This window comes from Bufo gargarizans, chromosome 6 (assembly GCF_014858855.1).
Source record: "Bufo gargarizans isolate SCDJY-AF-19 chromosome 6, ASM1485885v1, whole genome shotgun sequence".
In the NCBI taxonomy this organism is placed as follows: domain Eukaryota; kingdom Metazoa; phylum Chordata; class Amphibia; order Anura; family Bufonidae; genus Bufo; species Bufo gargarizans.
This window is the reverse complement of record NC_058085.1, coordinates 303,148,360-303,176,182: the sequence shown is the minus strand read 5'-3', so window position 1 is coordinate 303,176,182 and position 27,823 is coordinate 303,148,360. Positions and strand designations below refer to the sequence as shown.

The 27,823-nt window shown below is 44.5% G+C and overlaps 1 protein-coding gene across 1 annotated transcript in view; it reads right to left on the bottom strand.

Moving 5' to 3' along the window:
- Positions 1 to 27,823, bottom strand: part of PCDH15 (protocadherin related 15) — a 1,384,495-nt gene that overhangs the window by 810,358 nt on the left and 546,314 nt on the right. The window contains exon 11 of the mRNA XM_044299661.1: positions 26,081 to 26,215. Within this exon, the coding sequence (XP_044155596.1) occupies positions 26,081 to 26,215 (135 nt within the window). The remainder of the gene's footprint in view (positions 1 to 26,080; positions 26,216 to 27,823) is intronic.

The following is a 27,823-nucleotide window of genomic DNA, read 5'->3' as shown; positions in this document are numbered from 1 at the left end:
TAAAATATTGATTGTGGGGTGTAATACATCAGCTTCCACAAAATATTGATTAAGGGGTTTGATTTACCAGCTTCTAGCAAATACTCTTTAATGGGTTCTATATTCCTGTTTCCACAAGATACTGATAGAGGATATTGATATTACGGCTTCCACCAAATATTGAGCAAGGGGTTTGATATACCTGCTTCCACAAAACACTCATTAAGGGGTTCTATATACCTGTTTCCACAAAATACTAATAACAGGGGATTGATATACCAGCTTCCATCAAATAATGATTGAGGCCTGCGATACACCAGCTTCCACCAAATATTGATTAAGGGGTTTGATATACCTGTTTTCACATAATACTCATTAAGGGGTTCTATATACCTGTTTCCACAAAATACTGATAAGAGGGGATTGATATACCGGCTTCCATCAAATAATGATTGAGGCCTGCGATACACCAGCTTCCACCAAATATTGATTAAGTGGTATGATATACCAGCTTCCAAAAAATTCTCATAAGGGGTTCTACGTACCGGCTTCCACCAAATATTGATTGAGGCCTATGATACACCAGCTTCCACCAAATATTAATTAAGGGGTTTGATATATCAGTTTCTAGTGAATACTCATTAAGAGGTTCTAGATACCTGTTTCCATAAAATACTGATATAGGGGATTGATATAATGGCTTCCCCAAATATTGATTGAGGCCTGTGATACACCAGCTTCCACCAAATATTGATTAAGGGGTTTGATATACCAGCTTCCAGCAAATACTCATTAAGTTGTTCAATATACCTGTTTCCACAAAATACTAGAAGAGGGTATTGATATACTAGCTTCCACAAAATATTGATTGAGGCCTGCGATACATCGGCTTCCACCAAATATTGATTAAGGGGTTTGATATTAGTGTTGAGCGCGAATATTCGAATATCGAATTTTTTTCGCGAATATCGGCACTTCGCTAATTCGCGAATATTTCGAATGTAGTGATATAAATTCGATATTTCGAATATTCGTTTTTTTTTTTTTTTTAGTGTTATATTTTTTTCTTTCCCACTTCCCTAAAGTTGTTCTTACCTGTCCTTTGGATTCCTGGCTTCCTGGCTGCTCCAGTCAGTGCCCGTTGCCGCTTCTGCCGACTTCCATGCTCATGGAGCGTCCCCATCACCATGGGAACATCTCCATATACTAGAATGTACTGTCGGATTTGAGAATTACGTTGAAATCGCAATTCGATTTTTTCAAGTTATAATAATCGAATTTCGATTTTAACTTAGCACTGCTATATGCCATATTAGTTAGCCTAATATGGCATATAGCAGTGCTAAGTTAAAATCGAAATTCGATTATTATAACTTGAAAAAATCGAATTGCGATTTCAACGTAATTCTCAAATCCGACAGTACATTCTAGTATATGGAGTCGTTCCCATGGTGATGGGGACGCTCCATAAGCATGGAATATGGCTTCAATGGCTTGGTAGAATTAGCGAATTGACGAATATATTCGTTATATTCCACAAAACGAATATAACGAATGTATTCGTCATATTCCACAAAACGAAGATAACGAATGTATTCGTCATATATCACAAAACGAAGATAACGAAGTATTCTGCATCTTCATTTTAGCTACCTATTCATCAATTTCGCTAATTCTAGCAATGATATAGGAAAGTTGACTATAGAGACAGCTAAGTTTAATTCGCTATGCGATTATATGACTGCTTTTTTTTATAAATAGTATAATTATAATAATTATCAGGTATTATAATTATTCTATTTATTTAAAAAAAAAAGCAGTAATATAATCGCATAGCGAATTAAACTTAGCTGTCTCTATAGTCAACTTTCCTATATCATTGCTAGAATTAGCGAAGTTGATGAATAGGTAGCTAAAACGAAGATGCAGAATACTTCGTTATCTTCGTTTTGTGGAATATGACGAATACTTCGTTATCTTCGTTTTGTGGAATATGACGAATACATTCGTTATATTCGTTTTGTGGAATATAACGAATATATTCGTCAATTCGCTAATTCTACCAAGCCATTGAAGCCAACCATATAGTAAACCAGGTCCAAGTTGGAATCGCAATTCGATTATGTCAAGTTATAATAATCGAATTTCGATTTTAACTTAGCACTGCTATATGCCATATTAGGCTAACTAATATGGCATATAGCAGTGCTAAGTTAAAATCGAAATTCGATTATTATAACTAGGGATGAGCGAACTCGAACTGTATAGTTCGGGTTCGTACCGAATTTTGGGGTGTCCGTGACACGGACCCGAACCCGGACATTTTCGTAAAAGTCCGGGTTCGGGTTCGGTGTTCGTCGCTTTCTTCGCGCTTTTGTGACGCTTTCTTGGCGCTTTTTGAAAGGCTGCAAAGCAGCCAATCAACAAGCGTCATACTACTTGCCCCAAGAGGCCATCACAGCCATGCCTACTATTGGCATGGCTGTGATTGGCCAGAGCACCATGTGACCCAGCCTCTATTTAAGCTGGAGTCACATAGCGCCGCCCGTCACTCTGCTCTGATTAGCGTAGGGAGAGGTTGCGGCTGCGACAGTAGGGCGAGATTAGGCAGATTAACTCCTCCAAAGGACTTGATTAACTGATCGATCTGCAGCTGTGGATCATTGAGCTGCTGATCCTCAATTGCTCACTGTTTTTAGGCTGCCCAGACCGTTTGTCAGTCACATTTTTCTGGGGTGATCGGCGGCCATTTTGTGTCTTGTGGTGCGCCAGCACAAGCTGCGACCAAGTGCATTTAACCCTCAATGGTGTGGTTGTTTTTTGGCTAAAGCCTACATCAGGGTGAAGCTGTCACACCAAGTGCATTTAACCAGCAATAGTCTGTTCATTTTTTGGCCATATACAAAATCAGGGGCAAGCTGCGCCTGTCACCAAGTGCATTTAACCCTCAATGGTGTGGTTGTTTTTTGGCTAAAGCCTACATCAGGGTGAAGCTGTCACACCAAGTGCATTTAACCAGCAATAGTCTGTTCATTTTTTGGCCATATACTAAATCAGGGGCAAGCTGCGCCTGTCACCAAGTGCATTTAACCCTCAATGGTGTGGTTGTTTTTTGGCTAAAGCCTACATCAGGGTGAAGCTGTCACACCAAGTGCATTTAACCAGCAATAGTCTGTTTATTTTTTGGCCATATCCCAGTCTAATTCTGTCACTAAATCCATACCGGTCACCCAGCGCCTAAATACTAGGCCTCAAATTTATATCCCGCTAAATCTGTCCTTAGTGCTGTAGCTGGGCGAGTTATTTAGTGTCCGTTCAAGCACATTTCTTGTTCTGGGTTGAAATACAATTCCCAATTTAGCAATTTCATAATTTAGTGGTTTCTGCTATATCAGAGCTATTTGAAATCTATCCCTAAAAGGGTATATAATATTCAAGGTGCACATTGGGTCATTCAGAATAACTTCACACACACCCGCTACTGTGTATTTCCAAGTCTAATTCTGGCACTAAACCCATACCTGTCACCCAGCGCCTAAATACTAGGCCTCAAATTTATATCCCGCTAAATCTGTCCCTAGTGCTGTAGCTGGGCAAGTTATTTAGTGTCCGTTCAAGCACATTTCTTGTTCTGGGTTGAAATACAATTCCCAATTTAGCAATTTCATAATTTAGTGGTTTCTGCTATATCAGAGCTATTTGAAATCTATCCCTAAAAGGGTATATAATATTCAAGGTGCACATTGGGTCATTCAGAATAACTTCACACACACCCGCTACTGTGTATTTCCAAGTCTAATTCTGGCACTAAACCCATACCTGTCACCCAGCGCCTAAATACTAGGCCTCAAATTTATATCCCGCTAAATCTGTCCCTAGTGCTGTAGCTGGGCGAGTTATTTAGTGTCCGTTCAAGCACATTTCTTGTTCTGGGTTGAAATACAATTCCCAATTTAGCAATTTCATAATTTAGTGGTTTCTGCTATATCAGAGCTATTTGAAATCTATCCCTAAAAGGGTATATAATATTCAAGGTGCACATTGGGTCATTCAGAATAACTTCACACACACCCGCTACTGTGTATTTCCAAGTCTAATTCTGGCACTAAACCCATACCTGTCACCCAGCGCCTAAATACTAGGCCTCAAATTTATATCCCGCTAAATCTGTCCCTAGTGCTGTAGCTGGGCGAGTTATTTAGTGTCCGTTCAAGCACATTTCTTGTTCTGGGTTGAAATACAATTCCCAATTTAGCAATTTCATAATTTAGTGGTTTCTGCTATATCAGAGCTATTTGAAATCTATCCCTAAAAGGGTATATAATATTCAAGGTGCACATTGGGTCATTCAGAATAACTTCACACACACCCGCTACTGTGTATTTCCAAGTCTAATTCTGGCACTAAACCCATACCTGTCACCCAGCGCCTAAATACTAGGCCTCAAATTTATATCCCGCTAAATCTGTCCCTAGTGCTGTAGCTGGGCGAGTTATTTAGTGTCCGTTCAAGCACATTTCTTGTTCTGGGTTGAAATACAATTCCCAATTTAGCAATTTCATAATTTAGTGGTTTCTGCTATATCAGAGCTATTTGAAATCTATCCCTAAAAGGGTATATAATATTCAAGGTGCACATTGGGTCATTCAGAATAACTTCACACACACCCGCTACTGTGTATTTCCAAGTCTAATTCTGGCACTAAACCCATACCTGTCACCCAGCGCCTAAATACTAGGCCTCAAATTTATATCCCGCTAAATCTGTCCTTAGTGCTGTAGCTGGGCGAGTTATTTAGTGTCCGTTCAAGCACATTTCTTGTTCTGGGTTGAAATACAATTCCCAATTTAGCAATTTCATAATTTAGTGGTTTCTGCTATATCAGAGCTATTTGAAATCTATCCCTAAAAGGGTATATAATATTCAAGGTGCACATTGGGTCATTCAGAATAACTTCACACACACCCGCTACTGTGTATTTCCAAGTCTAATTCTGGCACTAAACCCATACCTGTCACCCAGCGCCTAAATACTAGGCCTCAAATTTATATCCCGCTAAATCTGTCCTTAGTGCTGTAGCTGGGCGAGTTATTTAGTGTCCGTTCAAGCACATTTCTTGTTCTGGGTTGAAATACAATTCCCAATTTAGCAATTTCATAATTTAGTGGTTTCTGCTATATCAGAGCTATTTGAAATCTATCCCTAAAAGGGTATATAATATTCAAGGTGCACATTGGGTCATTCAGAATAACTTCACACACACCCGCTACTGTGTATTTCCAAGTCTAATTCTGGCACTAAACCCATACCTGTCACCCAGCGCCTAAATACTAGGCCTCAAATTTATATCCCGCTAAATCTGTCCCTAGTGCTGTAGCTGGGCGAGTTATTTAGTGTCCGTTCAAGCACATTTCTTGTTCTGGGTTGAAATACAATTCCCAATTTAGCAATTTCATAATTTAGTGGTTTCTGCTATATCAGAGCTATTTGAAATCTATCCCTAAAAGGGTATATAATATTCAAGGTGCACATTGGGTCATTCAGAATAACTTCACACACACCCGCTACTGTGTATTTCCAAGTCTAATTCTGGCACTAAACCCATACCTGTCACCCAGCGCCTAAATACTAGGCCTCAAATTTATATCCCGCTAAATCTGTCCTTACGTGCTGTAGCTGGGCGAAGTTATTTAGTGTCCGTTCAAGCACATTTCTTGTTCTGGGTTGAAATACAATTCCCAATTTAGCAATTTCATAATTTAGTGGTTTCTGCTATATCAGAGCTATTTGAAATCTATCCCTAAAAGGGTATATAATATTCAAGGTGCACATTGGGTCATTCAGAATAACTTCACACACACCCGCTACTGTGTATTTCCAAGTCTAATTCTGGCACTAAACCCATACCTGTCACCCAGCGCCTAAATACTAGGCCTCAAATTTATATCCCGCTAAATCTCGTCCCTAGTGCTGTAGCTGGGCGAGTTATTTAGTGTCCGTTCAAGCACATTTCTTGTTCTGGGTTGAAATACAATTCCCAATTTAGCAATTTCATAATTTAGTGGTTTCTGCTATATCAGAGCTATTTGAAATCTATCCCTAAAAGGGTATATAATATTCAAGGTGCACATTGGGTCATTCAGAATAACTTCACACACACCCGCTACTGTGTATTTCCAAGTCTAATTCTGGCACTAAACCCATACCTGTCACCCAGCGCCTAAATACTAGGCCTCAAATTTATATCCCGCTAAATCTGTCCCTAGTGCTGTAGCTGGGCGAGTTATTTAGTGTCCGTTCAAGCACATTTCTTGTTCTGGGTTGAAATACAATTCCCAATTTAGCAATTTCATAATTTAGTGGTTTCTGCTATATCAGAGCTATTTGAAATCTATCCCTAAAAGGGTATATAATATTCAAGGTGCACATAGGGTCATTCAGAATAACTTCACACACCCGCTACTGTGCATTTCCAAATCTAATTCTGTCACTAAACCCATACCTGTCACCCAGCGCCTAAATACTAGGCCTCAAATTTATATCCCGCTAAATCTCTCGTTACCGCTGTCCTGTTGTGGCTGGGAAAGTTATTTAGTGTCCGTCAAAGCACATTTTTTGTTCTGGGTTGAAATACAATTCCCAATTTAGCAATTTCATAATTTAGTCGTTTCTGCTATATCAGAGCTATTTGAAATCTATCCCTAAAAGGGTAGATCATATTGAAGGTGCACATAGGGTCATTCAGAATAACTTCACACACACGCTTCTGTGCATTTCCAAGTCTAATTCTGTCACTAAATCCATACCGGTCACCCAGCGCCTAAATACTAGGCCTCAAATTTATATCCCGCTGAATTTGAATACAATACATTGGGCCAAATAATATATTTGTTGTTGTGGTGAACCATAACAATGAGAAAAACATCTAGTAAGGGACGCGGACGTGGACATGGTCGTGGTGGTGTTAGTGGACCCTCTGGTGCTGGGAGAGGACGTGGCCGTTCTGCCACATCCACACGTCCTAGTGTACCAACTACCTCAGGTCCCAGTAGCCGCCAGAATTTACAGCGATATATGGTGGGGCCCAATGCCGTTCTAAGGATGGTAAGGCCTGAGCAGGTACAGGCATTAGTCAATTGGGTGGCCGACAGTGGATCCAGCACTGTTCACATTATCTCCCACCCAGTCTTCTGCAGAAAGCGCACAGATGGCGCCTGAAAACCAACCCCATCAGTCTGTCACATCACCCCCATGCATACCAGGGAAACTGTCTCAGCCTCAAGTTATGCAGCAGTCTCTTATGCTGTTTGAAGACTCCGCTGGCAGGGTTTCCCAAGGGCATCCACCTAGCCCTTCCCCAGCGGTGAAAGACATAGAATGCACTGACGCACAACCACTTATGTTTCCTGATGATGAGGACATGGGAATACCACCTCAGCATGTCTCTGATGATGACGAAACACAGGTGCCAACTGCTGCGTCTTTCTGCAGTGTGCAGACTGAACAGGAGGTCAGGGATCAAGACTGGGTGGAAGACGATGCAGGGGACGATGAGGTCCTAGACCCCACATGGAATGAAGGTCGTGCCACTGACTTTCACAGTTCGGAGGAAGAGGCAGTGGTGAGACCGAGCCAACAGCGTAGCAAAAGAGGGAGCAGTGGGCAAAAGCAGAACACCCGCCGCCAAGAGACTCCGCCTGCTACTGACCGCCGCCATCTGGGACCGAGCACCCCAAAGGCAGCTTCAAGGAGTTCCCTGGCATGGCACTTCTTCAAACAATGTGCTGACGACAAGACCCGAGTGGTTTGCACGCTGTGCCATCAGAGCCTGAAGCGAGGCATTAACGTTCTGAACCTGAGCACAACCTGCATGACCAGGCACCTGCATGCAAAGCATGAACTGCAGTGGAGTAAACACCTTAAAACCAAGGAAGTCACTCAGGCTCCCCCTGCTACCTCTTCTGCTGCTGCCGCCTCGGCCTATTCTGCTGCTGCCGCCTCGGCCTCTTCCTCCGCCTCTGGAGGAACGTTGGCACCTGCCGCCCAGCAAACAGGGGATGTACCACCAACACCACCACCACCACCTCCGTCACCAAGCGTCTCAACCATGTCACACGCCAGCGTTCAGCTCTCCATCTCACAAACATTTGATAGAAAGCGTAAATTCCCACCTAGCCACCCTCGATCCCTGGCCCTGAATGCCAGCATTTCTAAACTACTGGCCTATGAAATGCTGTCATTTAGGCTGGTGGACACAGACAGCTTCAAACAGCTCATGTCGCTTGCTGTCCCACAGTATGTTGTTCCCAGCCGGCACTACTTCTCCAAGAGAGCCGTGCCTTCCCTGCACAACCAAGTATCCGATAAAATCAAGTGTGCACTGCGCAACGCCATCTGTGGCAAGGTCCACCTAACCACAGATACGTGGACCAGTAAGCACGGCCAGGGACGCTATATCTCCCTAACTGCACACTGGGTAAATGTAGTGGCAGCTGGGCCCCAGGCGGAGAGCTGTTTGGCGCACGTCCTTCCGCCGCCAAGGATCGCAGGGCAACATTCTTTGCCTCCTGTTGCCACCTCCTCCTTCTCGGCTTCCTCCTCCTCTTCTTCCACCTGCTCATCCAGTCAGCCACACACCTTCACCACCAACTTCAGCACAGCCCGGGGTAAACGTCAGCAGGCCATTCTGAAACTCATATGTTTGGGGGACAGGCCCCACACCGCACAGGAGTTGTGGCGGGGTATAGAACAACAGACCGACGAGTGGTTGCTGCCGGTGAGCCTCAAGCCCGGCCTGGTGGTGTGTGATAATGGGCGAAATCTCGTTGCAGCTCTGGGACTAGCCAATTTGACGCACATCCCTTGCTTGGCGCATGTGCTGAATTTGGTGGTGCAGAAGTTCATTCACAACTACCCCGACATGTCAGAGCTGCTGCATAAAGTGCGGGCCGTCTGTTCGCGCTTCCGGCGTTCACATCCTGCTGCTGCTCGCCTGTCTGCGCTACAGCGTAACTTCGGCCTTCCCGCTCACCGCCTCATATGCGACGTGCCCACCAGGTGGAACTCCACCTTGCACATGCTGGACAGACTGTGCGAGCAGCAGCAGGCCATAGTGGAGTTTCAGCTGCAGCACGCACGGGTCAGTCGCACTACAGAACAGCACCACTTCACCACCAATGACTGGGCCTCCATGCGAGACCTGTGTGCCCTGTTGCGCTGTTTCGAGTACTCCACCAACATGGCCAGTGGCGATGACACCGTTATCAGCGTTACAATACCACTTCTATGTCTCCTTGAGAAAACACTTAGGGCGATGATGGAAGAGGAGGTGGCCCAGGAGGAGGAGGAGGAGGAGGAAGAGGGGTCATTTTTAGCACTTTCAGGCCAGTCTCTTCGAAGTGACTCAGAGGGAGGTTTTTGGCAACAGCAGAGGCCAGGTACAAATGTGGCCAGCCAGGGCCCACTACTGGAGGACGAGGAGGACGAGGATGAGGAGGAGGTGGAGGAGGATGAGGATGAAGCATGGTCACAGCGGGGTGGCACCCAACGCAGCTCGGGTCCATCACTGGTGCGTGGCTGGGGGGAAAGGCAGGACGATGACGATACGCCTCCCACAGAGGACAGCTTGTCCTTACCCCTGGGCAGCCTGGCACACATGAGCGACTACATGCTGCAGTGCCTGCGCAACGACAGCAGAGTTGCCCACATTTTAACCTGTGCGGACTACTGGGTTGCCACCCTGCTGGATCCACGCTACAAAGACAATGTGCCCACCTTACTTCCTGCACTGGAGCGTGATAGGAAGATGCGCGAGTACAAGCGCACGTTGGTAGACGCGCTACTGAGAGCATTCCCAAATGTCACAGGGGAACAAGTGGAAGCCCAAGGCCAAGGCAGAGGAGGAGCAAGAGGTCGCCAAGGCAGCTGTGTCACGGCCAGCTCCTCTGAGGGCAGGGTTAGCATGGCAGAGATGTGGAAAACTTTTGTCAACACGCCACAGCTAACTGCACCACCACCTGATACGCAACGTGTTAGCAGGAGGCAACATTTCACTAACATGGTGGAACAGTACGTGTGCACACCCCTCCACGTACTGACTGATGGTTCGGCCCCATTCAACTTCTGGGTCTCTAAATTGTCCACGTGGCCAGAGCTAGCCTTTTATGCCTTGGAGGTGCTGGCCTGCCCGGCAGCCAGCGTTTTGTCTGAACGTGTATTCAGCACGGCAGGGGGCGTCATTACAGACAAACGCAGCTGCCTGTCTACAGCCAATGTGGACAAGCTGACGTTCATAAAAATGAACCAGGCATGGATCCCACAGGACCTGTCCGTCCCTTGTCCAGATTAGACATTAACTACCTCCCCATAACCATATATTATTGGACTCCAGGGCACTTCCTCATTCAATCCTATTTTTATTTTCATTTTACCATTATATTGCGAGGCTACCCAAAGTTGAATGAACCTCTCCTCTGCCTGTGTGCTAGGCCTAAATATATGCCAATGGACTGTTGCAGTGGTGGGTGACGTGAAGCCTCATTCTCTGCTATGACATGCAGACTAATTCTCTGCTGACATGAAGACAGATTCTCTGTTACGGGACCTCTCTCCTCTGCCTGGGTGCCGGGGCCTAAATATCTGAGAATGGACTGTTCCAGTGGTGGGTGACGGGAAGCCAGATTCTCTGCTATGGAACCTCTCTCCAATTGATTTTGGTTAATTTTTATTTATTTAATTTTTATTTTAATTCATTTCCCTATCCACATTTGTTTGCAGGGGATTTACCTACATGTTGCTGCCTTTTGCAGCCCTCTAGCTCTTTCCTGGGCTGTTTTACAGCCTTTTTAGTGCCGAAAAGTTCGGGTCCCCATTGACTTCAATGGGGTTCGGGTTCGGGACGAAGTTCGGATCGGGTTCGGATCCCGAACCCGAACATTTCCGGGATGTTCGGCCGAACTTCTCGAACCCGAACATCCAGGTGTTCGCTCAACTCTAATTATAACTTGAAAAAATCGAATTGCGATTTCAACGTAATTCTCAAATCCGACAGTACATTCTAGTATATGGAGATGTTCCCATGGTGATGGGGACGCTCCATGAGCATGGAAGTCGGCAGAAGCGGCAACGGGCACTGACTGGACAGCTAAGTTTAATTCGCTATGCGATTATATTACTGCTTTTTTTTTTAATAAATAGAATAATTATAATACCTGATAATTATTATAATTATACTATTTATAAAAAAAAGCAGTAATATAATCGCATAGCGAATTATACTTAGCTGTCTCTATAGTCAACTTTCCTATATCATTGCTAGAATTAGCGAAATTGATGAATATGTAGCTAAAATGAAGATGCAGAATACTTCGTTATCTTCGTTTTGTGGAATATGACGAATACATTCGTTATCTTCGTTTTGTGGAATATGACGAATACATTCGTTATATTCGTTTTGTGGAATATAACGAATATATTCGTCAATTCGCTAATTCTACCAAGCCATTGAAGCCATATTTCATGCTTATGGAGCGTCCCCATCACCATGGGAACGACTCCATATACTAGAATGTACTGTCGGATTTGAGAATTACGTTGAAATCGCAATTCGATTTTTTCAAGTTATAATAATCGAATTTCAATTTTAACTTAGCACTGCTATATGCCATATTAGTTAGCCTAATATGGAATATAGCAGTGCTAAGTTAAAATCGAAATTCGATTATTATAACTTGAAAAAATCGAATTGCGATTTCAATAGGAGAGTAGCCTTTAAGTTAAAATCGAAATTCGATTATTTCAATCGCATATTAATCGCGATAACAAGAATAATGACGAATATTCGATTTCGACGAATATAAATCGAATATGGCACTTGCCGCTCATCACTATTTGATATACCTGCTTCCAGCAGATACTCATTAAGTTGTTCTATATACCTGTTTCCACAAAATACTGATAGAGGGGATTTATATACCAGCTTTCACCAAATATTGATTGAGACCTGCGATACATCGACTTCCACCAAATATTGATTATGGGGGTTGATATACCTGCTTCCACCAAATACTCATAAGGGGTTCTGTATAACTGTTTCCACAAAATACTGATAGAGGTGATTGATATACCGGCTTCCACAAAATATTGATTGAGGCTTGCAATATTCCTGCTTCCACAAATACTGCTCTTCTATATGGACTTTGCCAGAGGGTCATTTTGAAAATGACAGGCAGAGGAAGAGGCAGGATATTCCGTAGGGGCGTTAGGGGTCAGGCAGGTGCTGCAGGCCAGAGCCTAAGTGGGAAGTTGGAGAAGGTGCGTGCAATTACGTCAAAAGACGCACCAGAGTTGGTTGAGTGGCTCACTCAGCCTTCCGCCTCTGCACCCTCCTCCTCCTCCTCTGTATCTGCACCCTCCTAACTTTCTACTGTGTGCACCCCCAAAGACACCACCACCACCATAGCCCCTCCACTCAAGTCAGAGGAATTATTTTCCCATGCATTCCCAGACCTTACCGATGAGCAGCCATTCTTGGCATCGGATCGGGAAGAGGAGGTAGCAACTGCAGCCACCCAGCAGTCTGACAACAGTACTCAGATCAGCACAAGGACCAAGGTCCCTGCTGTTGCTGCCTACTCCGAGATTTCTAATGTCAGTTGTGGCGAAGGTGACGATGATGACGTGTCGATGGATGTCACGTGGGTGCCTTCCCACAAGAGAGGAAGAGGAGGAGAGTTCAGAGGGACAGACAGAGCAGCAGATAGGGGGTAGAATGAGAAGAAGCAGGCAGGACCCACAGTGCACAGGAAACAACAAGCAGACTGCAAATGTATCTAGAGAGAGGCATCCACCATGCACAGTCACATCTGGTGCTCCCAGGACACTTGCATGTAGCTCTGTAGTGTGGGAAATTTTCACGTGTCAGCTGCTGACAATAGTGTTGCCATCTGCAGCCTGTGCTGTCAATGCATAAGTTGCGGTAAGCCTAACACTCACCTAGGGACAACGGCCTTAAGAAGGCACCTGGCCTCCCATCACAAGTTTAGTGGGAGGATGGCTTCCCATCATGAGCTTAGTGGGAGCAACACTGTCAGAACCCACAAAGCCACACTCCCAGAGCTCCATGTCCTGCCTCTTCTCCTTCTCCTCTCTCCTCCCATTTGTCCACCATGCCGTCATCACATTAATCTGGCAAAAGGCAGGCTTTCATGGCCCAAATGTTCGAACATAAAAAGTTGATGACGCTGGATAACCCTCTTGCCCAACAGCTGACCACTGGCTTGTCAGAACTGCTAGCTCGCCAACTACTGCCATATAAACTAGTGGCCATTGGCACACCGCAATGGAAGGTGAGTGGAAGGAAATATTTCACCCAGAAGGGCATCCCAGAGCTATGTAGCCATGTTAAGCAGCAAGTGAATGTATCTCTGGCACACAGTATCAGTGCCAAGATACATTTGAACACAGACATGTGGTCTAGCAAACACGGGCAGGGAAGGTACATAACTTTTACTGCCCACTGGGTGAATCTTCTGACGGCCGTCAAGCATGCGACCCGTTGCACCCATGTGGATTTGGTGTTGCTGCCACGGATTGCATGTAAGCCTGTCTCTTCTTCTCCTCTTTCTACTCCATCCTCCGTCTCCTCCTCGGCTGACTCCTCCTTTTCCATTGCTACCACCTCTTCTGCTGCACTGCCCAAGCTCCCCAGAACGTGCCAGGTGAGCACACAGAGCTATGGGGACTGGGTATTGTGGATCTGCTAGCGGCCATCTAGCAACCCATGTCCTCAGCTCTATACACAAAATCCCAGTGACAGGTTCCCTTTAAGACACATAGAAATGACCCATGATTAAAATACATATTTTTTAAGGGAATTCTTGTCATTGATCCCCCTCTAGTATGTCACTGTCCATGTTGTGGGACTATTTGTGTACGTCTAGTAAGTACTTGGTGGCTGCAAATATAACCTGAAGGTTTTTATGTTTCCCTGCCATTAAAGTGAATGGGGCCCGCCGCAAACTTGTGGTTCGCGAACATTTGATCATGTTCGCAAATCGTCCCGGCCGATGACGTCAGGTCACTAGTGGTGAGAGCCACAGCTCAGTCTTGTCTTTTATCTCCTGCCATGATGTGCTGTTTTTCCCCTAAGCATATCAGCTTCAGCACGGCCTGTTGCAGTTTCCCCACTGCAGTGCTAAACTGCTTCCAGCTACCAACTGATGACTGACAGGTGCTGCACGCAGATAAATCAGAGGTGGAAGTGGAGGAGGAGGCGGAGGAGGAGAAGTGGGGTTTGAAGCCACTAACGTAGGTGCTGGCGGAAACCCTGATCAATGTATGGCCCGCAATCCTTGGCATCGATAGCACCTGTGCCATCCCAGCGTACGACTCGCTCCAAGTCTCCATAACATTCACCCAGTGTACCGTCAGGGAAATGCAGCGTCCCTGGCCAAATGTAATTGTCCATGTGTCTGTGGTTATGTGGACCTTCCCAGTAACTGCGTTGGTCAGGGCATGTGTGATGTTACACAATACATGTTGGTGTAAGGCTGACATGGCACACCTTGAAAAAGAGAGGCGGCTGGGGACTGCGTAACACGGGACGTTGCAGTCCCTGTTCCACAGACATCAGGCTGCGGAAGGCCACAAGCCTAAATGGCAACATTTCCAGGGCCAGTAATTTGGAAAGCTGTGCATTTAGTGTTATGGCCTATGGGTGGGTGGGTGGGTATTTTTGCTTGCGTTCAAAGTCCTGGGGTAAGGACATTTGGATGCTGTGCTAGGACACAGAAGTGTATGTGGTCACTGATGGTGCTTGCGAAGGTGTCACGAGGGTATCGAGAACCACGCCTGACTCCGTTATACCCGGGGTCAGGAAGTCGCAGCGGTTGGCTGCACGCTCTATTTAAGATAGGGCTGTTTTCCTTATGGTAGCTTTCTGGGTTTGCTTTGCAAACCCTTTTGGCTCACTCAGGGATCCGTAGCTCCTTCTCCTCAGCTGTTCCTAGTCCAGCACTCCCAAACCTCCTTATATTCCTCTCTCACACTTCTCTGGTTGCCAGAGATAGAGCTTCCTGCCTGGACATCTATTCTGACCCACTGGAGCTGTGTTGCTGCGTTCTCGGATGGTTGTTTCAGAACGCTACCCTCCGGATCCCTGTTGGACCTTTGTGGACTGCTGTGGTCGCCCACCTGGGTGTTTGTGTTCGTTTATATTTGTCTGTCCTCTCCCTGGTGTTTCCCTCTTAGTGCAGTGGTGCGGACTAGCGATCCCACCGGCCCGTTCACTATCTAGGGCTAATTTCAGGGAAAGCCAGGGTTTAGGCACGTGATCGCCGCACGGGTGAGGAACCCGTCTAGGGACGTCAGGGCAGTCAGGTGCCAGCCACAAGGTGAGTTAGGGGTCACCACCTTTCCCTCTCCCTTGGGCAGGGCTTTCCCTGTTTTCCTCCCTGTGTGTGACGCCGGTCATTACATTATCTCTGGCCCTTATTTTGTGAAGGTTAAAAAAAAAAAAAAAATTTTTTTTTTTACCTACTTAGAATCCAGTATGGATCAAATTGCTGCTCTGTCCAAACAATTTTGTGGCCTGTCTTTGGAGGTGGTAGGATTGAAGGCGTCGGTCCTCCAGCAACAGCAGCAATTACAACTGACCGCAAGCCCAGCGGTTGCTACTGGTAACCAGGTTGTTGCGGAACCCAAGGTCCCTCTCCCTGACAGATTTTTGACGTTCCGTGAGGCCTGTAAGTTATACTTTAAACTGCGCCCTTACTCCTCTGGTAATGAAGATCAGTGGGTGGGGGTTGTTATTTCCCTGCTGCAGGGGGACCCGCAGTCCTGGGCGTTCTCTTTACCTACTTATTCCCAGGCTCTTCGGTCAGTGGATGAGTTTTTCGGGGCCTTGGGTCTCATATATGACGACCCTGACCGAGTAGCACTGGCTGAATCAAGATTACGGAGACTCTTACAAGGAGAGCGGCCGGTAGAGGATTATTGCTCTGAATTCCGTAGGGGGGCTACGGATACCCAATGGAATGACCCGGCTCTCAGGAGTCAGTTCTGCTCTGGGTTATCCGAAAGGGTTAAGGATGCGCTTGCATTATATGAGACCCCCGTTTCCCTTGATGCGGTTATGTCCCTTTCTATCCATATAGAGAGACGCCTTAGGGACAGGTTGAAAGAACCGGAGAAATTGGTAACCCCTCCCAAGCAGCAATTAGTCTGTACGGACTTAGACGAGCCTATGCAGCTAGGAGGAACTACTCGTCAGGTCCGTCCTCCTGAGGCTCGCCGTAGGCGTGGGGTTTGTTTCTTTTTGTGGGGAGAGGGGTCATTTCATTAATGTCTGTCCTTCTTTCCTCAGAAACAAAAGACCGTCGGAAAAACTACTAACCCCAGGCTGTGTGGAGGATGTCAGCCGGGGGGTATACGTCTCCTCCATACGTACATCGCAATTTGTGTTGCCAGCGGTTATTATTTTTGGTGATAAGACGGAGACTATTTCTTTCTTTCTAGACAGTGGAGCAGGGGTAAATTTGATAGATGCCAATTTTGCCCGCTCTTTGGGTTTGTCTCTCTGTACGTTACAGAGATCCATTCCCATATTCGCTATTGATTCTGCTCCCCTGTCTCAGAGAAACCTCACCCACATCGTTCATAATTTACACCTTCGGGTAGGGGACCACCATAACGAGATGCTTTCAGGTTATGTTCTGGAGGGGCTTCCCACTCCGGTGGTGCTGGGCCTTCCCTGGTTGGTAGCGCACAATCCAGTGGTGGATTGGCAGGCCAGGGAGATATTGGAGTGGAGTGAGCAGTGCAGAGAAAATTGCTTAGTCGCCTCCATAACTACCCTACCTACATTTATTTCGGATTTTGAGGATGTTTTTTCTGAAAAAGGTTGTCAGAAGTTACCACCTCATCGTCCTTATGATTGCCCGGTTAACCTTATTCCCGGCGCAAAATTACCCAAGACCAGGTTATATAATCTTTCGGGTCCAGAGAGACAAGCCATGAAAGATTATATCTCCGAGAGCTTGGCTAAGGGACACATCAGACCCTCTTCTTCACCCGTGGCTGCAGGGTTTTTCTTCGTTAAAAAGAAAGATGGGGGCCTGCGTCCTTGCTTAGATTTTCGCGAATTAAATCAGATAACCATCCGAGACCCATACCCTCTTCCTCTCATTCCTGACCTGTTTAATCAGATTGCGGGTGCTAGGTGGTTCTCCAAACTTGATCTTAGGGGGGCCTACAATCTGATTCGTATTAAGGAGGGGGATGAGTGGAAGACAGCGTTCAACACCCCTGAGGGGCATTATGAAAATCTAGTTATGCCTTTCAGCCTGACCAATGCTCCTGCCGTCTTTCAACATTTCGTTAATGACATTTTTAGTCATCTAATCGGCAGGTTTGTGGTAATATACCTAGATGATATTTTAATTTATTCGTCTGATCTGAAAACACATGAGGTGCATGTCAGACAAGTACTGCAGGTCCTACGGACGAATGAATTATATGCTAAGATTGAAAAATGTGTCTTCGCCGTTCAGGAGATACAATTCCTGGGTTATTTTTTATCTGCGTCAGGTTTCCGTATGGATCCTAGGAAGGTCCAGGCAATTTTAGATTGGGATCTTCCTGAGAACCTCAAAGCACTACAACGGTTCTTGGGCTTCGCGAATTTCTATAGGAAATTCATTAAAGATTATTCACTTATTGTAAAACCGCTTACTGATATGACTAGGAAGGGGACTGGTTTTTCTAAATGGTCTGACGCCGCTAAAGTTGCTTTTTCCTCTCTAAAAGAGAGGTTTACCTCAGCACCTGTACTAGTCCAACCTGATGTCTCTCAGCCTTTTATTGTTGAAGTTGATGCGTCAGAGGTGGGAGTGGGGGCTGTGCTGTCTCAGGGTCCGTCTCCTGGCAAATGGCGTCCTTGTGCTTTCTTTTCTAAAAAACTATCTGCAGTAGAAAAGAACTACGATATTGGCAATAGGGAACTATTAGCTATTAAACTTGCGTTTGAGGAGTGGCGTCACTTCTTAGAGGGGGCAGTCCACCCCGTCACTGTGATTACGGACCACAAAAATCTCCTGTACCTCGAATCAGCTAAGCGTCTCACCCCTAGACAGGCTAGGTGGTCGCTATTTTTTACCAGGTTTAACTTTGTGATTACCTATCGTCCTGGGGCAAAGAACACCAAGGCTGATGCACTATCTCGTTGTTTCCCTGGAGGGGGTACTGTGAGTGATCCGGTGCCCATTCTACAAAGAGGAGTGGTTGTCTCTGCGGTACACTCTGTTTTGGAGGGGAAGGTGCTAGAGGCCCAGGGGGACGCCCCGATCTCTTGCCCCTCAGAGAAATTGTTTGTACCGTTGAACCTACGTTTCGAATTATTAAAGGAAAATCATAATTCGGCACTTGCTGGACACCCGGGTAGTAAAGCAACCTTGGAGCTATTGTCTCATCGTTTTTGGTGGCCAAGGTTGCGTCAGGATGTATTAGATTTTGTGTCTTCTTGTTCTACCTGTGCGCGTGCAAAAGTTTCACATACACGTCCTGCAGGGTCTCTATTACCACTCGTCATTCCCAATAGACCGTGGACACATCTGTCAATGGATTTTATCACTGACTTACCTTTGTCTGCGGGTAAAACAGTTATTTTGGTAGTAGTGGACAGGTTTAGCAAAATGGTACACTTCATTGCGTTACCCGCACTACCTAATGCTAAGACTCTTGCTCAGGTATTCGTCAGTGAAATCGTGAAGCTTCATGGGGTCCCCTCCGATGTTGTTTCGGATCGGGGTACCCAGTTTATTTCTAAATTTTGGAAAGCTTTTTGTTCCCGTTTGGGGGTACACTTGTCCTTTTCCTCAGCTTTCCATCCTCAGTCGAATGGACAGACTGAGCGTACCAACCAAAACCTTGAGACATATCTAAGATGTTTTGTGTCTGAAAACCAAGAGTTGTGGTCATCATATTTACCGTTAGCTGAGTTTGCCATAAATAATCGTCGTCAGGAATCCACTGGCAAGTCACCATTTCTTGGTGCATATGGTTTTCATCCCCAGTTCTGTACTTTCAAAGAGGGGGGGTCTTCTGGGGTTCCCGAAGACGAACGTTTTTTGTCATCTCTTGCATCGGTATGGCAGAAGGTGCAAGCTAACTTGAAAAATATGGGAGGTAAATACAAATGCATGGCTGATAAGAGACGGTCGCCAGGTCCGGACCTAGGAGTGAGTGACTATGTGTGGTTGTCTACTAGGAATATTAAATTGAAGGTTCCCTCTTGGAAACTGGGTCCTAGGTTTATTGGCCCTTACAAAATTGTAGCCATCATCAACCCCGTGGCTTTTTGCCTGGAGTTACCTCAGACTTTTAAAATTCATAATGTTTTTCATAAGTCGTTACTCCAAAAATATGTTCCACCTCTAGAACCATCACCGCTGCCACCCCCTCCTGTTGTCGTGGATGGTAATCTAGAATTTCAGATATCCAAAAATGTTAATTCTCGTCGGGTCCGCCGCTCTCTTCAATATCTGGTGCATTGGAGAGGTTACGGTCCCGAGGAAAGAATGTGGGTTCCTGCGTCTGAGGTAAACGCAGACAGGTTAGTTCGGGTTTTTCATGCCTCTCATCCTGAGAGACCTGGTCCTGAGTGTCCGGAGGCCCCTCGTAGAGAGGGGGGTACTGTCACGAGGGTATCGAGAACCACGCCTGACTCCGTTATACCCGGGGTCAGGAAGTCGCAGCGGTTGGCTGCACGCTCTATTTAAGATAGGGCTGTTTTCCTTATGGTAGCTTTCTGGGTTTGCTTTGCAAACCCTTTTGGCTCACTCAGGGATCCATAGCTCCTTCTCCTCAGCTGTTCCTTGTCCAGCACTCCCAAACCTCCTTATATTCCTCTCTCACACTTCTCTGGTTGCCAGAGATAGAGCTTCCTGCCTGGACATCTATTCTGACCCACTGGAGCTGTGTTGCTGCGTTCTCGGATGGTTGTTTCAGAACGCTACCCTCCGGATCCCTGTTGGACCTTTGTGGACTGCTGTGGTCGCCCACCTGGGTGTTTGTGTTCGTTTATATTTGTCTGTCCTCTCCCTGGTGTTTCCCTCTTAGTGCAGTGGTGCGGACTAGCGATCCCACCGGCCCGTTCACTATCTAGGGCTAATTTCAGGGAAAGCCAGGGTTTAGGCACGTGATCGCCGCACGGGTGAGGAACCCGTCTAGGGACGTCAGGGCAGTCAGGTGCCAGCCGCAAAGTGAGTTAGGGGTCACCACCTTTCCCTCTCCCTTGGGCAGGGCTTTCCCTGTTTTCCTCCCTGTGTGTGATGCCGGTCATTACAGAAGGTATATGTGCAGCACGGGAGGCCTTCGGGCCTGTGCCTTCAACAGTTGATTGGCCAGCATGTACATATAGAGGAAGATGAGGTAGTGGTGTGACCTGCAGACACAGATTATGGACCCAGGTGTTTGTCCAAATTATTACAGTGCTTGGATGCAATGTGTTGTATCATTCCCAACCTCTTGAGCCTTCACAGTCACAAGAACATGACGGTGGGGAACGGCAATTAGTGTTTGATGAGGTGGATGATGATGAGACACAGTTGCCAATGAGGTGAGGTTGCTAGTGTTCATGCCACGGCTCATTTTTGTATGGCACAGGTTGCAAACTACTATTCTTTTGTCGTCCGCACTTTCCTAAAAAAAAGTGCCATACTGCTGAATGCCTACCCCTTGGCATGGGGGATTACCACAAGAGAGTGCTCCGTGGAACAGTTGCGAGCCATTTGGTGTGGCCTGCCTTCTCCCTTTTTGCACACCACTGCATCTTCCAGCCTGTTGCAGTGATGCAGATCCCTCCCCCTCTGTACTGCTGTCCTCGCTCGGCATTCCACCTTCCCAGGTTGTGTCAGTGACCTCATCACCCACCACCTCCTCTTCCACTTTCTCACTTTAATCATCCTCCTAATTTGTTGACCTAACAACAACCTCAGTGATTGACAACTGTGTCTCTTCATCAACCTCTTGAGACAATAATTGCGGATGACTCATTGGCAACTGTGTCTCATCATCATCCACCTCATTAAACACTAATTGCTGTTCCCCACCATCATGTTCTTGTGACTGTGGAAGCTGAAGAGGTTGGGAATCAGGGCACAAGATCTCATGTCCCTCTTCAAGCATGCTTGGCGAGAGGGCCAAATCAAGTAATGGCAATGAAAAGAGGTCCTCGGAATATCCAAGTGTGGGATCACTTGTTTGGCCAGACTGTACATGGTGGCAGGAAGGGGGATCAGGATGGGGATTGTATTGATCAGACTCCTGGCTACTGAGACTGGACTTTATGGAAGACAGGGTGGTGCTTAACCGACTGGAAGCATTATATGCTGCAATCCAACCGACCACCTGCTCGCACTGGGCTGACTTTGCTAGCTTTGTGCTGCACCGCCCTGCAAACTGGGACATGAAGCTAGGTATCGTGGATGATTGTTTTTTCTGCCCCCAGTGCCTCTGCGTGCACCATCAGCATCACGGCCACTTCCCCGTCCCTTACTGCTCGCCTTCTTCATTTTAAATGTGATATATGCTTGAAAGTATGTCACACATACGATAGCGTAGGATTTGGAAGTGAATGCACAATTTTTTTTTACAAAGGTATTTGTGATGAGGAAACATTCAATAGGACAGGTAATGTTACTGTTCGCAGTGTCTGCCGAAAAAGTACACTGGATGTCTCTGATATATTAGGGATGTGCATACTTTAAACAGGAGATGTGGCGCAGATAATTTAACTGTCGGCAGCAGACATTGTCTACGGAAAAAGTGCACTGGATGTCATTGAAATTTTCTGCATCCACACACTTGAAACAGGAGATGTGGCTTGGGTAATTTAACCATCCATAGCTGACACCGTCTACGGAAAAGGTACACTGGATGTCACTGATATTTTAGGGATGCGTGTAATAGGCGCAGTGGCCTATTACACGGTATTTAGCGCAGGATGCGCTAAAAATATATATTGCTGCTGTCACACACAATAGTCCTTAAAAGGACTTTTGGGTCTCTGAAAAGTTTTTTTTAACAAAAATCTTCCTATTACACTCCCTACCCTGTCTGTCCCTTTCTATGCACAGCTCTCCCTAACACTGAGCAATTTAGCGCAGGTTGTGCTACAAACAAATATTGCTATTGTCGCACACAATAGTTATTACAAGGACTTTGAGGTCTCTGAAACATTTTTGTACAAAAAATATTCAATTACACTCCCTACACTCTTTGTCCTTTCCTATGCTCAGCTCTCCCTGACTACGAATGAGCCAAACATGCGTCATCGTGTGCTATATAGCACCCAATGACTCGTTTCGGCCAGCCAATCACTGTAATACTGGCATTACAGTGAGGGCAGCACTTACCTGCACGTTTATTGGCTGCGTAGCAGTCAAGAAACGTACGGGGAGGAGACTACTTTTCTAGTGCAGTGATTCTTACTGACTGACCTATAGAATAAATGGAATTTAAATCACCCTCTTTCCCCCAAATTAAAATAAATAAATAATAAAAAGTATATATCATAAGTATCGCTGCTTCTGAAAATGCCTGTAATATTTTATTATAAAAAGTTGTAGAATTATAGAAATTACAGGATGAATAGATATTTTAAAGGAAGTCTGCTTTGCTTTGGGCACTTGGAACAACAAATCCCACCCAGCTGGGAACTTGGGAGCTATTTTTTAGCAAAATAAAAGTGCTTTTCCTTGACATGGAATAAAGACATAAGTACACAGGTATGTTTGGAATGCATTTTCAATCTTCTGTGTGGAAATGTTGTTAGTTATATTGGTGAAAATTATGTGACAGACTCCCTTTAATGATATTTAAATGATCAATAAATGGAATCAAAATATTCAATCTTGATTTATTCAGTATCAAGCATAAGCACCACATGCAGAAATATACAGATTTACAAACTTTCGTCTCAATTAGGTTATTGATGGTTGTCTGAGCATTGTTCTGTCACACTGAGTGCAATTTGGCTTTAAAAACATCAAGATCTGTTGTTGTGAGGTAGCTTTGCAATTGCTAACCAATGATATCTCAGATATGCTTAATGGTGGCATATTTAGGCCACTCATGCTTCTCCCAGTAGCAAGGCATTGTTGTGTAGTAGAATTTTTTTAAAAAAAATCCTAGAACACTTTGGAGAAATGACCAAACCACTGGTTTCACAACCAAATCTATGTATCTCCAAGTTGTTAAGTGTACCTAAAATTAAAACTAGAGGGGTCTGATAACCATGCATTATGCCATCCCACTCCAGAGACTGGTATGATGTTACCTTATGAAGGCCTTTTCATGGCAATGCCCAAATCATCCGGTTATTATTGTGTACAAGAAAAAAGCAGCACTCATCAGTGAAGAGGACAGAACTCTATTCCAGCCATCTTGCTATGCACCTTGAGCTTTTGAGAGAGGTGGCATGAGGTTAATGGAACACCTATAGCTGGGCATCTGACTCATAGCCCAATGTCATGCAGATGCCTTCTGATTGTATAAACCCTGTTTGCTGCCCTAGGGTTGAAATGTGACGTCCAATTTCCCTTGCAATATAGAATGTGCCAATGAAACAATTCGTCCATGCAGATGTTCACCTCTTTGCACCTTTTCCTGTTATTCCAGTTCGTCCAGTTCATCTCAACCACTGGAACACACAATGTTGATCAGTGCTGACATCTCTGCCTAGAAGCACAGCAGTCTGCCAGAGTGACAAACCAAGGTCTCTCATTCCAAGGATTCTGTCCCTCTCACTTTAAAGCTAGTGGCGATAACTGACACATCGATGAACAGGAGGCATCACACAATTATACCACATAACTTGATCTGAATTTTTAGGTTTCATGTGATTATAAACAGTGCTTTTATTCTGGCAATTATGCACCTCCCACTTGCCATAGATTGGAGATAGGCGCTTGAAAATTTATTATCTTTAGCTCTTCCTCGACTTGCGTAACATTACTGCTTGTTCTTCTTGGTGTTGCAGTCTCAATATTGAGAAGTCAGTTTTAATAAGACAACATGAAATTGGTGATTTTTCTGTGCATTTCTTCAGGAATGAAAACTTCCTATAATTTGTAAAATAATGTAACCACAATCTTTTGTGAATATTTGTCAATGTCCTAGTAAATAATGACTTGATTAAAACATTTTCAGAATGTAGTGAGCTATTCTGTAAATTGCACTCATTTGTTATAGAAAACAATTTTGGAACTAGATTTAAAATGCTGTACTAATTAACTTTATGATGTATCTGTATGGGAACTTTCCTCTTTCTGTTAAAAAGTTTGGAAATTAGCTCATATAAGGGAAACTAGATGCCTAAACTAAATATCATCATATGTCTATTTGTACAACTTATGACTGTACACCATATGAGGGATAGGAACAGAAGGTACTGCAGAGGTCAACATCCAACATAAAGCCAGTCCAGCATAGGCTCCACTTGGTGGTGGTTGCAAGTAAGCGAGTTGAACAAAGTTTTGAAAAACTCAATTTGGCAGCTTTGCCGAAGTTCGACAAGAAATTTGATTTGATATGAATTAATTGGTTAGGAATCGCTATAAATCAGGTATACACAGGCCACTCTGCAATAATACTCCAACTAAGTTTATAAAATATATATAGATTTTGACACAATTTCATATGAATCTGAACAAACAGAGAATGACACACAGAATTACTAGATAGTAAAAAAAACACTTCCATATTTTATTCTGATTCTCATACTAGTCAGGTAGAAATATATATTAAGTAGTTGAAGGGGGTTTTCCAGCCTTTTTTTTAAATAAAAAAACTGCCTTTTTTCTAATATGTGGAAAAAATCACCCTCTCTATCTAGAAATAACAGTTTTTATTTAAAATAAAGGCCCAAAAACTTTTAAATATCAATCTCTAGAAGTAATGTTCAGGAATGAGAGATTGTCCACAACAATTGCAAAAAATTGTCTTGACAAAAGTTTCATATTTATGATCAGTGCTATAGATAAGCAAATTTTATTATATCTTCAGTTTGCTGAATTTTTTCCAACTCCAAATATGGAATTAGAATAAATACATGGATCAACAAGGTTTCTTCAGAAATCTAGTACAAATTACATATTATTACATTCTAACTTGTTGAATGGATTAACCATCACAAGGCAATTCTTTTGTTCAGATTAAGTTGCAGAGTAAACTTACTGTGTAGCCTGATTAAAAAAGTTTATCAAGAATAAAGGGGTTGTCCCTCTACACACTTTTCACCTAAGATGTCCTGTGACAACTGGTTGCAGGAAGTGTTTACAATGCTTCAAGTTTTGCAGACGCACCTTTCTGCAACTTTCTCAGTCCCTCTTACTGTCTGCTAAAAAGAGAGATTGTGGGAGGAATAAGGAAGAAACACAAGTAATTGCACTAGAGAGTCTGTTTACTACAAGTTTTATTATGCCTTCCATGTGTCTCTTCCTAACAGATCCTCGTCCAACAGCTTCATCGCTCAGTCTCGTTTCTGCTGAGATCAAATGAGCTTCTTTATTTTTACGTCTCCTCTCCTTCTCCCATGCTCTGGTTAAACGAATGTGTATAACAGTCACTAACTCTCTGACAGGGGTGCATTAATCTGGTGAACTGTTGTGCTAATCTCGATTATTTTCAGCTGGAGATCGGATGAGAGGTGGGATTGACAATATTTTTGTTCTACTGCAGACAGGTTAGGGGAGAAGGGAGATCCTGCTTCAGGCATTTGTCTTATAGGCAGACAGACAGTGAGGAGGAGATGGAAGGATGACAAGACAGAGCTCCTGGTACACATAGGGAAGAGTCCTTTATATAGCTCTCAGTTTTAATGTGAGACAAAGGAAAGGAGAACATAAAGGGAGGATAGGCCATCAATGTTTGATTGGTGGAGGATTTCACAGTTTCTGCATTGTATACATGTGTGTGGCGGCACCTGGCACTTTAGCCCAATCTCATTTACCTGCCTGGCATTAAGCTGCAGTGCTCAGTGCAGCCACCTGCATTACATTGGGATTTGTCAATTCATAAGTATTTATAATATAACTCTACTCACTGAAAATTTGTAAAGCTGCTGACGTTCACGGTCAACTGGCTGAAGCAAAGTGATATGCCGAGTAATTCCAGTTTGTGTTACAGAGAAAACTGTACTGTAGTCTGTTAAATACAGGTAGAGTTGAGGGTCTTTTGTCTAAAAAAGAAAGCATACAAATCAAGTTATTAACTGTTTCAAGAATCTAATTTGCATTATATTCAATTTGGCTGTCATATTTGGAGTCATTAAATTCGGGCATAGGCACATTGTTACCAAGACATGATTCTTAGTTGCAGCAGTGTAATCAAATACAAGTGGCACTTTGTCTTGAAAACTTCCTGATGGCAAATTCCAACTTTACAGTAAAAAATAATAATTTTTATTATTTCAGAAATTCTATTTTATAGTGTTCTATTCTCAAGGATCTACATTTTGTTACCAGAGACGCGTTATTCCTAGGAATGCTTGTTCCTGATAATTGCCTTATGGAAAGGCGCCACTGATGACCAAATGAACATGCGCATATATCTTGAAATGATCATTCATGCAGACACTAAAATCATTGTTTCTGAGCAGCAGATTATTCTGGGTAAACAGTGATCTTCTGACCAAAACAAATGAATCTGTATGGGGATGAGTGATCACACTAATGATTAATCTCCCCTATATAGAGAAGATGATTACTGCATGTAAATGCACCTTCCATCTCCTCTGATGAGCAAGCAATTATTGGGAATAAAATGTTTGGTTTTAAAAATTGCCTGCAAAGTCGGCCTATGTGAAGTAGCCTTAACTTACTCTATATTTATCTATCTATATTTTACTAAGCCATCTATATACTAGGACGACCTGCCCAGGCCATGGTGGCACAGCTAAATTATATTACGTGTCTTTATTATTATTATTATTATTATTATTCCAAGTGACCCATTGTCACAAACCAGTGAGTGTGATCCCACTGTGCGACATATCCTACCTCTTCTAAGGGCATTGTCTAAGTGAACCCCTGGATCTTCACAATACCTCAGATGATAGGGGATAGACTTTCCCGAGGGAAACACCAGGTCGCTACCTCATGAAGAGGATAGGCACATGAGGCAGCTGGTCCAGGCGGACCAGGAGGTACCTGAGATAGGTACCAGAGGTGCAGGACCAAAGGATGAGACAGAGGGGTAGTCAGACAGGCAAATGGTTACAAATATTGTTCACAAATCTGTCTAAATCTGTGTTAGTGAGCACTTCTACTTTGCCGAGATAATCCATCCCACCTCACAGGTGTGGCATATCAAGGTGGTGATTAGACCGCATGAATATTGCACAGGTGTGCCTTAGACTGCCCACAATAAAAGAACACTCTGAAATGTGAACAATTTTGCCTTACTAGGGGGTGTCAGAAAACCAGTCAGTATCTGGTGTGACCACCATTTGCCTCACGCAGTGCAACACATCTCTGTCACATTGATCAGGTTGTTGATTGTGGCCTGTGGAATGTTGGTCCACTCATCTTCAATAGCTGTGCGACTTTGCAGAATATTGGCAGGAACTGGAACACGCTGTCGTATATGCTGATCCAGAGCATCCCAAACATGCTCAATGGGCGACATGTCCGGTGAGTATATTGGCCATGCAAGAACTGGGATGTTTTCAGCTTCCAGGAATTGTGTACAGATCCTTGCAATATGGGGCCGTGCATTATCATGCTGCAACATGAGGTGATTGTCGTGGGTGAATGGGACAACAATGGGCCTCAGGATCTCGTCACAG